Genomic DNA, 12,407 nt, shown 5'->3' with positions numbered 1-12,407 from the left:
TTATGCACCCACATACCATCAGAGATGCTGGCTTTTGAACTGAACGCTGATAACACGCTGGAAGGTCTCCCTCTTCTTTAGCCCAGAGGACACGGCGTCCGTGATCTCCAACAAGAATGTCAAATTTGGACTCGTCTGACCATAGAACACTTTTCCACTTTGAAACAGTCCATTTTAAATGAGCCTTGGCCCACAGGACACGACGGCACTTCTGGATCATGTTCACATATGGCTTCCTTTTTGCATGATAGAGCTTTAGTTGGGATCTGCAGATGGCACGTTGTTGTGTTTACCGACAGTGGTTTCTGGAAGTATTCCTGGGCCCATTTAGTAATGTCAACGACAGGATCATGTCGATGAGTGATGCAGTGTCGTCTGAGGGCCTTAAGACCACTGACATCCAACAAAGGTCTTCGGCCTTGTCCCTTACGCATAGAGATTTCTCCAGATTTTCTGAATATTTTGATGATGTTAAGCACTGTAGATGATGAGATTTGCAAAGCCTTTGTAATTTGACGTTGAGGAATGTTGTTTTTAAAGTATTTCATAATCTTTTTGCGCACTCTTTCATAGATTGGAGAGCCTCTGCCCATCTTTATTTCTGAGAGACTCTGCCTCTCTAAGACATCCCTTTTATAGCTAATCATGTTACAGACCTGATGTCAATTAACTTAATTAGTTGCTAGATGTTCTCCCAGCTGAATCTTTTCAAAATTTATTGCTTTTTCAGCCCCTTTGTTGCCCCTGTGCCAACGTTTTTGAGACCTGTAGCAGGCATCAAATTTGAAATGAGCTCATTTAAAAGTGAATAAAAGTTTAAAATTTCTCCATTTAAACATTTTTTATGTTCTATTGTGAATTAAATATTGGCTCATGTGATTTGATTTGAATTTCATTTTATTCAAATAAAAAAAAAAACATTTCCGGAATTTGGGTTGTAATTAAGTTTTTTACTACAGTGTAATTACAATCAATCATCTATCTATCATCTATCTGTTTATGTTATTTTTAACCAACAAGTATGCCATATATATGATTCAGAATCCAGCAATGTAATTGCAGCGATTATTGTCATTATGCAGCCAGGAATTTGATCACATTTCGCTGTTTAAACTCAGTCTGACTAGACATTTGTTTGATAAACTTATGAAAGAGCGCAAGAAACTCATGTGCTATTATTTCTTTACTCTACCTGTTTCCTTAGTATGGTGACTGGCAAAGAAAATGGTATTCACCATATCTACGTACATGCACCATACTTCATCAGCCTATTAAGACCGGGGAAGTCGTGGCCTAATGGTTAGAGAGTCGGACTCGTAATCGAAAGGTTGCGAGTTCGAGCCCCCGGCCGGCAGTGATTGTAGGTGGGGGGAGGGAATGTCCAGCGCTCTCTCCACCCTCAATACCACGACTGAGGTGCCCTTGAGCAAGGCACCGAACCCCCAACTGCTCCCCGGGCGCCGCAGCATGGCTGCCCACTGCTCCGGGTGTGTGTTCACGGTGTGTGTGTGTGTGTGCATTTGTTCACTGTGTGTGTGCACTTGGATGGGTTAAACGCAGAGCACCAATTTCGAGTATGGGTCACCATACTTGACAATATGTCACGACTTTTTTTACTATTACAACACATGAATTCTCTCGCTCTCCTTCTCTCTGTTCTTACTGGCTGATAAGCAGAATTAATAAATAATAAGGAGCTTACAGCTTATTAGTAATGTGTTTGTGCGGAGCCTCTGGGACTACATTAGCCTTAGAGAAAGAGCAGATGCAGGACTCTGTGATTCCCTGATTGAGTTTCACCTACATTTCCCAGAATTCCAGCTGCATGTCTGCTGTTCTGTCTGAGCGCTCACTTAGGGATGGAGTTTGTTTGTACAGTTTGAAGGCTGTTCCCTGTAGGGATGAGAGAGAACATGAATAATTGAGGGGGTCAGGTGAAAATGGACTTCATGTTGAAACACGGAGGAGGGCGTCCAGAGGCTCTAATGTGGGAAACTGCATTAGATATCGATGTGTTTTTGTTCAGGCTTGAAGAAACAGATGAAGTCACAGTATGTGGGTGTATGATTGCGCCTGTGTGATCTTATATGTGCTTGTTATGTTCTTCCCTGGTTCCTAAAGGATGCCGCCTCATTTGGCTCTCAAAGAGGGGGCGTGTCCAAACATGGCTGGCTGTATAAAGCAAACATGAACAGTGCTATCAGTGTTACCATGAGGGTGAGTTAGCAATATACACATGACCTTTTCAGATTTAATGATGAGGAATTTGTGATTGAGATGATCAATGTTCAAAATAAAGTAGTAGCATGCTGAATAGTACACAGTTTAAAAATATATAAAACACAACACATTATGCAAAGATAAACATTTGATAAATTAGTAGGCTATATTGTTGTCACCACAATGAATGCTTAAATGGAATCTCTACTCAAAGTTGAAAATTAAAGAAATCATGCTCGCAAATTACACAGCTGTTATTCATATGACCCCAGTTGATCAATCAGTGTCTTCTGAAGTGAAACAATACGTGTATGTGGAAAAAAATCACTGATAGGTTATAGTAGCTCTTTAATTAATTAAAGGGATAGTTTAAACAAAAAAGAAAGTACCGTCATCATTTACTCACTCTCAGGTTGTTCCAAACCTGTATGAGTTTCTTTCATTTGTTGACACAAAAGAAGATATTTCAGAGAGTTTTGTTATCAAAACAGTTGACGATAACCGTTGACTCCCATAGTATGGAAAAAAATACTCCGCAAGTTAATGGCTAGCAGCAACTATTTGGTTACCACATCCTTTAAAATATCTTCATTTGTGTTCAGCAGAAGAAAGAAACTACAGGATTGGAACAGCTTGAGGGTGAGTAAATGATGACAGAATCTTTAAGTGGCATTCACAGTTATTACCTCAAAAATAATCTTTATTTTATTCAAATAATAAGTTGAAATGGTTGAATATGGTTGATATTACTTCCAGTTCATTTGTCACACTAAAATGTTCAGGTAGAGTGTATTGCATTGTGGGATATGGTAATGTTCTCTAGTTGCACACTGCATGTTCTGAAGAATGTTCATGCATACGGAAGATTTTCATATCTTGCTTAGTATGTATACTGCACACTGCAAAAATAGCAGTATGGTTGTGTGTCATTCCGAGCATAGCCATAGAATCAAGTGTTGATGTCACTGACATGACATGGAGTGCAGTTTCTGCATAGCTTTATGTTCAGCTGCTTGTTTTTAGTCATGGATAGAGCTAAGCAAATTCTGACCCTTAGTCCTGCTCTAAGAAGCAGATTTGTGCTCACCATGCGATTGACAGGAAGTGGGGCCTTACCAACTTCCACTTCTCACTAATCCATTTTCCCATGGTCCTATTCCACAAGATGTTATTTTTAGAATGGTCAGTAGTTTAACATCTAAACATAGAGTGTTTACATCTGCTATTTTCATTTAATGATCTTTGCATTCTCTCTTTCTTTCCCTTTAGTCTTTTAAGAGAAGGTATTTCCATTTGACCCAGCTGGGAGATGGATCATACAACTTGAACTTCTACAAAGATGAGAAAATATCTAAAGAACCCAAGGGAACCATCTTCTTGGACTCCTGCATGGGTGTCATCCAGGTAACTTGTAATGGTTATGCTGTCCTTATGTCATAAAGAAAGAAAAGGGCCTTTCCTCAAAAAATGTGTACTATACTATATGAAGTATTTGTTAATCTTTTATTTGATTCTCAAAATATGTTTTAGCAAAAAGTCATTTGGTGCATCCAACCTGCATAAAAAATATACTATATTCCAGCAGACCTCTCATAACTCTGTGTCAACGTCTTAAAATAGATAATTTGACCTTTTTATGACAAGGTTAGTTCAGGTTCTAAAATGTCAAGTGGTACAACTCACCAAAAACATATATTAATAATAAATATTTCTAAATAAATATTATTATATAAAATGTAAGTAAAAGCTTTCTTGGAAAATAATGACAGTCAGATGTGTACAAATTTATTCAATGTGTAAGGAAAATGTTATTTATGTTTATCGGTCTTGTAACTCATTGTACTGTAATTGACTGTAATTATTGCTTTTTTTTACTGAGGGATCGAACCAAGTTAACGTGATACTCTGTAGTAATCAACATTGTTCCACAAATTTTAGCGATGCAGCTTAACTTGTATTGAACCCAGAACATTCCTTTTAAAGTTCATAAGGGTGCCAGAAGAATAAATGTTTTGTTTTGTGTATTTACTGCAGTACAAAGCAGTTTATAGAAGGAGTTCAGATCTCTAATAACATCCTCATGAGTCCCTTCCTTTGTCATGACCAAAAGGGGATATCAGTGTTTGGATGGCCAGTTCCTCAGATGGGGCTACTCAGGGTTGCGGAGAAAGATAAAAAGATAAAAAATGAGCAAGCGGCTCAGAGGAAAAGAGGAGGTCCAGCCTAATTCACGCATGATTTCTCCCAGGGTCAAATATTTCCATTTTCTCCTGTGGTGCGCACAGTGTGTGTGAGTGCAAATGTGATCACTTTCCTCGATGCACCCGCAATCCTGAAAGAATAAAGTACTCCATTGGTATGCACAACCTGTTTTGTCTGTTTTCAACATTTCAGACAAAAGAGAAATAATAAAAGTTATTTCTAGGTCCAAAACCTAAACATTTCAACAGGTGCACATGCAAAGCAGCCAGATATTCATCAGCAGTCATCTGGGAATAAATGGCTTTCAGCTCCTGCTGCAGGATGGATATATTTTCCAGAGTCATTTCTGGTGTAAATTCGTCATAAATTCATAAAGTGTAAAATCATTCCAATGCCTTGGGTGTGCTCACATTCCCATAGGAAAGAAAAGTAAAAAAGAAGAACTTATGTCTCGATTGTTCTTCTAGACAGCAATGAGCTTAAATGGAGATCAAGTGAAGATTTTACTTCTCAGAATCTATTGTTTCTCCGATTTTTGCCAGTGGCATGACTAGAAATGTCTTTCTTTCTCTGTCACCATGCAGAACAGTAAGGTGCGTCGTTTCGCGTTTGAGCTGAAGATGCAGGATAAAAGCACATATCTTCTGGCGGCAGACAGTGAAGGAGAGATGGATGACTGGATCAGCACCCTCAACAAGATCCTCCACAGCAGCTTTGAGCTCGCCATGCAGGAGAGGAGGAACGGAGAACTGCACGATGGTGTGTGTTTGAGTGTGTGCACTTCACAGATGTGTGTGTCTGATTTCATGTATGTTCGCTGGCATGTGTTGATACATTAATATATGATAATATAAGATTGTTGACACAGATAGAATACTCTATTTATTTGCAGAGCCAACTGGTGTGGTTGTGTTTCATGTACCGTATGTGTTCTTTGAAGAGACCACCCACTCTTTAAACGTCTTTTAAAAGATAGTTCCATATGCCCAACACTCCTGAAGTGCACTCCATGCACAAACAGTAACACTTAACACCTCTTAAACCCTTTGGATTTCACACAAGAGAGGAGGTTGGGAGTCTTTATTTACATTTGATGAGTTTCAAAGGACAGCACATTCCTTTCTTCTCACCTCGAATAAAACAATAAACACCTGTCGGCCAATCAGAGTGCAGAACCAAATGTAACTAATTACTTGTGGAGCTTGCTAAGGTGAGCATGACTGTTGCTATTAGTCATACTTAGGGTTTGGGATCAGAACAAACTTCTGACCCTAAGAATTAAACTTTGGCACCTGACTCATCTCATAATGTTTGCTCTACGGACATGAAAGATTCCTCAAATCATGCTGAGGAGATGTGTGCTTTTACAATAGACGGATTAATACAATAAAATGGGCAAATAATCATTTCGACTTGCGTTTAGGTAGGAGCCCAAATCATATCTAGGGGCTGGAATATCATGGGAAAGAAAGCAACAACCCAGAACACCCTAGAAACCACATACTGAACATATTAACTCTAGGAACCCCTAGCAGCCACCAACAGCATCCTAGAAATAGCATTTTTACCTTTTTTAAAATCACTCAGAACACCTTAGAAGCCACATAATGTAGCAACACCCTGGCAACCACCCATGCAACCTACCATTATTGGAACCACCCATAAGACTCTAGGGACCCCCTAACAGCCACCCACAGCACCCTAGAAACCCATACCAGATACATTCATGTTTAAATGGATAGCTCACCCAAAAATGAAAATTCTGTCATTAATTACTCACCCTCATGTCGTGTAAGACCTTTATTCATCTTCGGGACACAAATTATGATATTTTTGATGAAATCCGAGAGCTTTCTGATGCTCCATAGACAGCAACGCAACTGACACGTGCAAGGCCAAGAAATATAGTAAGGACATCATTAAAATAGTCCATGTGACATCAGTGGTTCAACCGTAATTTTATGTACAGCGTGCGTCTTCTCTGCTTGTAAACAAGATGCAGCGCATCCGGTTTCTACGTGAGAACGCTGGTTCCTGCATCAGCAGCACCACATGCATGCGTTGTACTCTCATGAACGCACGTCGAAGACTGACATGGAAGAGAAGAAATTGTTGAATAAAGTCATTGTTTTCTTTGTGCACAAAGACTATTCTCGTAGCTTTATAACATTAAGGTTGAACCACTGATGTCACATGGACTATTTTAACAATGTCCTTACTACCTTTCTGGGCCTTGAACGTCTCAGTTGCGTTGCTTTCTATGGAGGGTCAGAAAGCTCTCGGATTTCAGTAATACCCTAGTAACCACCCACAATAATCTAGCAACACCCTAGCAATAACCCAAAATGGTCTAATAACCACATATACAAATACGAATGTTTAAAACCGTTCAGAACACCTTAGAAACTGTATTGCTGTACACTCTTGGAAACTCCTACATCCACTCACTTTTTAGTCATAAAATGTAGTTTGACAGCTTTACTGTTTGAGCAGCCACATTTTTATGTTTGTTGTTATGATTTGACACTGTTATCTGACAGTTTTCCCAGTCACTACATGTTGATTTATAGACATTTGGACTAATGTCTATAAATTTGAGTGTTTCAGTACAGCAAGTGGGATTTCTCTCACACAGATGATGAGCTGGGCAAGACAGACATCTCGCCAGGGAATTTTCAGGATAGTTTCCAGGTATTGTGAACACACAGACACACATATAAACACGCATGGTTTCCTGATTAGCTGATTATACAAACAATCATCTACAGTTTCACAGGGTGCGTGTGTGTGTGTGTGTGTGTGTGTGTGTGTGTGTATAAAGGTGAATACTGGTTTTCGGCTCCTGTGTCTTGACTGTAGTATGATCTCAACGCTGGCGTCCTCGCTGTCTGCCCTTTCTCTACACATCCACAGTTTTTCCACACACCCTTAGTCTTCTAGGCTAATGTTTTCCAACCATTCCACAATGAACCACCCACACTTTGGAACACAGACACACACACACATATCCCATCTCTATCTAGCTCTTTATTCTCCTGTCTGCCGTCTCTCTCCTCCCTGGAATCAATCGTCTAGGCGCCTCTTCTCTCTAAAGTCAGAATATTTTCTCACACATCCGATGATATCTCACTTTAATGATGTTGAATACATTTACACTATTTCTTTTGTCTTATTTTTCAGTGAAAATATCTAAACATTCATAAAATATGATGAATTTACTTAAGAATTAACAGTGTAAACAGAGATATTGCATAATTGTGCAATTGCAAATTGTTACATATGCACACAGAGTAATTCTTGTCTTCCTTCTGTTTAATAAATGCAAAAAAACATTTTTATCTTAAATCTAACTAAATTTAGATTTAAAAACCTTTATTTTTCAGATATATTCTCTGAAAATTAGTTCTATTTTGCTTACTTTTACCTAATCTTGTTTTAAGTATTTTTAGATATTCCACTGGAAACCAAGACAAAATTGCAATTAAGATAATGATTTTTATCACTCAATATGCTGGAACAGGAAACACAATCAGCTGGTAATTAGCAACTAGCAGCAACCTGTTTTTGCTTTTCAGAGTGCGAGAGACATTGAGTACAAGATGAGGAGTGAAACTCGTCTGAAACTCTTTACCCTGGACCCTGACACACAGGTGAGCCACAGCTCCAATAATAAATAATCCATTAAATCACAGGGTGAGCTACTGGTTTTAAGCTATGTGTGTGTGTTTTGGCCTGTAGAGACTCGATTTGTCTGGCATTGAACCTGACGTGAAGCAGTTTGAGGAGAAGTTTGGGAAGAGAGTTTTGGTCAGCTGCAATGATCTGTCCTTCAACCTTCAGAGCTGTGTAGCAGAAAATGAGGAGGGACCTACTACTAACGTAAGATTCACACGCACAATCACAATTGCTCTGTGGTTATAAAGCTCTTTTCTTTGGCTAAGTATCACTCTCTCTGATGAGCGATGTGTTGTGGCAACCAGCCAAACTTCATGGGTAAGGGAGAATTGTGTGTATATTGATAGTCAGCTCCGTATATGATTACATAAAGGTAAATGCGTAATTATTTCAATGTTAAACCGCTTTCTCCTATTCCAGTTTAATGTGCTACAAGTGTAAATACTGTGTCTCTGTGGTGGTTGCAAACATTCCTCTGTTTGTTGAAGCGGTTCAACATGTCAATTTGTAGCTCAACCCACATTTCTGGTACAGATTAGATGCAGTTTTGCTGTTTTCTTCAGGTGGAGCCCTTCTTTGTGGTGCTTTCACTGTTCGATGTGCAGAACAGCCGAAAAATATCTGCCGATTTTCATGTGGATCTAAATCACCCACTGGTCTGCTCCATGATTCCACCACCCAGCATGCAGATAAACGGAGGGGTGGACACACCTCACGGAGAAACATTGCTTAGTGAACTGCCGGAGGGGATGCTGCAGTACCCCAAAAAAGTAAGAGGACTAATCTAACAGTTCATTTTTAGGGGCAGATCGATGGATGGATGGGTCAGATAGATAGATAGATAGATAGATAGATAGATGGATGGATGGATGGATGGATGGATGGATGGATGGATGGATGGATGGATGGATGGATGGATGGATGGATGGATGGATGGATAGATAGATAGATAGATGGATAGATAGATAGATAGATAGATAGATAGATAGATAGATAGATAGATAGATAGATAGATAGATAGATAGATAGATAGATAGATAGATAGATAGATAGATAGATAGATAGATAGATAGATAGATAGAACAAGATAGAACAACAGACAGAACAAGATAGATAGATGGATGGATGGATGGACAGATAGACAGATAGATACTGTAGATAGAATGACAGAGAGAACAAGATAGAATGATAGGTAGAACGAAAGTGAAGTGTGTGAGTGTGTTTACTTAGCTATACTTTGGGGATAATTTGTCCCAGAAGTTATGTATATCTAACCTCCCTTTGGGGACATCTGGGGACATCCTCATTTGGAAAAAGGATATATAACTGACACCGTATTTTCAGTAAGAAAAGTCTATGTGCTGATTTGTGTTTCAGGGTGTCTTCTCTGTGACGTGTCCTCACCCTGACATCTTCCTGGTTGCGCGAATCGAGAAAGTTCTGCAGGGAGGCATTCCTCACTGCGCTGAGCCCTACATGAAGAGCTCCGACTCCAGCAAGGCAATGAGCCTAACACAACTACACACACATACAGAAACAAAACAGCTGACCCAAACACACATACTCATATACCAAACAAAACAGAAGAACCAAATACACACTGTCAGTCAAAATAATAAGTGGTTATTACAAGGATAAGGAAAGATTATCAGGGCTTAGGATCCATAAACTTGCAAGCAATTCTACCACATCCCACAATGACCCCTTCAATATCCTGCCTAAAACTATACAACGATACCATCCAAAACCCCTGCAAGACTGCTAGGAACGTGCTTTCTGCCCAGATCACTGTTAATAAAATGTCTCTGGAGCGGTTGTGGGGAACAATGTGTGTGTTTTGCTTCACAGGTTGCTCAGAAGGTTTTGAAGAATGCCAAGATGGCCTGCAGCAGACTGGGCCAGTACAGGATGCCTTTTGCATGGGCAGCCCGGTGAGCCAAAACTGTCTGGAAATGTTCTGTTCTTCTCTCTGTGTGTTGTGTCAATCACAATATTTAATCTCTTTGTTCTTTTCCACAGGCCTGTGTTTAAAGATGCCTCAGGGACTTTGGATAAAAGCGTTCGGTTCTCCGCACTGTACCGGCAAGACAGTAATAAACTCTCAGAAGAGGATCTTTTCAAACTGCTGGCGGATTTTAGGAAGTCAGTTTTCACCTCATGTCATCAGACTTATCTTCACTAGAGATTCCTGTCCCTTATACTGTTTAAATATTTTTGAAAGAAGACTCTTATGCTCACCCAGGCTGTATTTATTAATCAAAAATACAGTAAAACAGTAATATTGTGAAATATTATTACAACTTAATATAACGTTTTGCTATTTTAATATATTTTAAAATGCAATTAATTTGTGTGATGGCGAAGCAGAAATTTCAGTAGCCATTAATTCAGTCTTTAGTGTCCTTTACATGATCCTTTACACACCTTTATAATATGCAGTTATGATGCTTATCATCAATGTTGAAAACAAGGATGCATTAAATTTATCAAAAGTGACAGTAAAGACATTTATAATGTTACAAAAGATTTCTATTCCAAATACATGCTGTTCTTTTGAACTTTCTATTCATCAAAAATGAACACAGAAATATTAGATAATAATAAAAACCATTATTAATAATTGAGCACCAGTAATAACTGATAATAACTGATAAGCAAATCAGCATATTAGAATGATTTCTGAAGTATCATGTGACACTGATTACTGGCGTAATGGCTGCTGAAAATTCAACTTTTCCATCATATTAAATTGTAATTATATTTCAGAATATTATAATTTTTACAGTAGTTTGGATAAAAACGTAAATTAAATTAAATTAAAGCTTAAGTGATGAAATAAATAAAAACGTAATTATTTTGTATTCTTAAATTTATTTTACTGTATTGTCAAATTTATGTTAATAATACAATATTTAACCGATAATGTGTGTCAAAATTGTATCAACAGACCTGAGAAGATGGCTAAGCTGCCTGTCATCTTGGGTAACCTGGACATTACCATTGATAATGTCCCTCCTGATGTTGCTAGTAAGTCGTCAAAATATTTGTTAATGTAACTCTAACATACTGCACATCTTTCTAATATTTTCGTCATATTTTCCACCTTGATTTTCTGAAACTGTGTGCCCTCTTTGTGTGCAATGAATTGGTCACTTGAACTCAGATTTTTCCTCACCATTGGCTAGATTGTGTCACTCCATCCTTCATCCCAGTGAGGCCTTTTGAGAGTAGTGGGCCGAGCGACGGTGTTCTGTTGGAGGTGGAGGAGTTTGTTCCCTGTATTGCCAAGTGCTCTCAGCCTTTCACCACCTACAACAATCATCTCTATGTCTATCCCAAACACCTCAAATATGACAGCCAGAAGTCTTTCGCCAAGGTACATTAGCATTATCAGCTGAAAGGTTCTTGCTTTTTCCATATTCTTGCAAAAATTAGTAGCCTCTGCTTAAGGTATTGACATATGAGATGGTCAGTGTAATGAAGGCTCACACCCTCCGCTCATAAAACATGCCCTTAGAGATTCGACAGTAAGTAGTTTTCTGGCTCACGTTTGGTCTTTATCTTTTGTGACTCAGGCAAGGAACATCGCAGTATGTGTAGAATTCAAAGAGTCGGATGAAGAAGATGCCCAACCTCTGAAGGTACAAGGCTGCCCCAATACCTTTCTCATATACAATAAATAAATAATATACAATAAATACTCAAGGTCTATTCCTAATCCTGTTCCCTTCTCTGCTATTCTTTTTCTCCTATTCGTTTTCTGTCCTTCCTTGCATTGCCTTGTTGCAATAAAACTCAAATAACAAATAACTTTTTTTTAAATTGCTCTTGTTTGTGTGTCACTGTTATGTATAGTGTATCTATGGTCGTCCAGGAGGTCCTCTCTTCACCAAACATGCCTATGCAGCTGTACTGCACCACCAGCAGAACCCAGAGTTTTATGATGAGGTGATGCATGGGATGCGATATATATTTTATAGGGGGCAAATCATGAAGTCATATACCATATAGACAAACAGGAGTTCAAAATTTCAATCTGAAAAAAGTTTTAGGATTTAGAAAAATTGTAAACAAAAAATGTTATCATTAGGTTTTGCACAAATAACTTGAGTAATGCCATCTGTAGAACAACAGATTAACCAATTAAATTCTAAGAAATACTCAAGTTACACTTTTATTTCAATGTTTTACTCAAATTGTTGTATGCTCATGTAATATTTTGAGGAACATGTAATACGAGGATGCTTATCATTGTACACTGAAATGTACATTCATATATTTTAATTATTTAGGATTGTTTAACCCCAAAT

General features: G+C 38.5%; 1 protein-coding gene across 2 annotated transcripts in view; it reads left to right on the top strand.

Annotated features, from left to right (window-relative positions):
- The window catches only part of LOC306879473 (dedicator of cytokinesis protein 9-like), a 113,447-nt gene that overhangs the window by 64,622 nt on the left and 36,418 nt on the right, over positions 1 to 12,407 (top strand). For both annotated transcript variants that reach the window (XM_079432447.1, XM_079432448.1), the window contains exons 6-19: positions 2,122 to 2,217; positions 3,490 to 3,624; positions 5,007 to 5,181; positions 7,058 to 7,113; positions 7,998 to 8,072; positions 8,161 to 8,301; positions 8,661 to 8,867; positions 9,475 to 9,597; positions 9,946 to 10,028; positions 10,117 to 10,239; positions 11,045 to 11,124; positions 11,283 to 11,473; positions 11,673 to 11,738; positions 11,953 to 12,045. In XM_079432447.1, the coding sequence (XP_079288573.1) occupies positions 2,122 to 2,217; positions 3,490 to 3,624; positions 5,007 to 5,181; positions 7,058 to 7,113; positions 7,998 to 8,072; positions 8,161 to 8,301; positions 8,661 to 8,867; positions 9,475 to 9,597; positions 9,946 to 10,028; positions 10,117 to 10,239; positions 11,045 to 11,124; positions 11,283 to 11,473; positions 11,673 to 11,738; positions 11,953 to 12,045 (1,644 nt within the window). The remainder of the gene's footprint in view (positions 1 to 2,121; positions 2,218 to 3,489; positions 3,625 to 5,006; positions 5,182 to 7,057; positions 7,114 to 7,997; positions 8,073 to 8,160; positions 8,302 to 8,660; positions 8,868 to 9,474; positions 9,598 to 9,945; positions 10,029 to 10,116; positions 10,240 to 11,044; positions 11,125 to 11,282; positions 11,474 to 11,672; positions 11,739 to 11,952; positions 12,046 to 12,407) is intronic.

Source organism: Barbus barbus, assembly GCF_936440315.1.
Source record: "Barbus barbus genome assembly, chromosome: 13".
NCBI lineage: Eukaryota > Metazoa > Chordata > Actinopteri > Cypriniformes > Cyprinidae > Barbus > Barbus barbus.
Note: the sequence above shows the minus strand (reverse complement) of the source record. Positions and strands in the feature narration are given on the sequence as shown.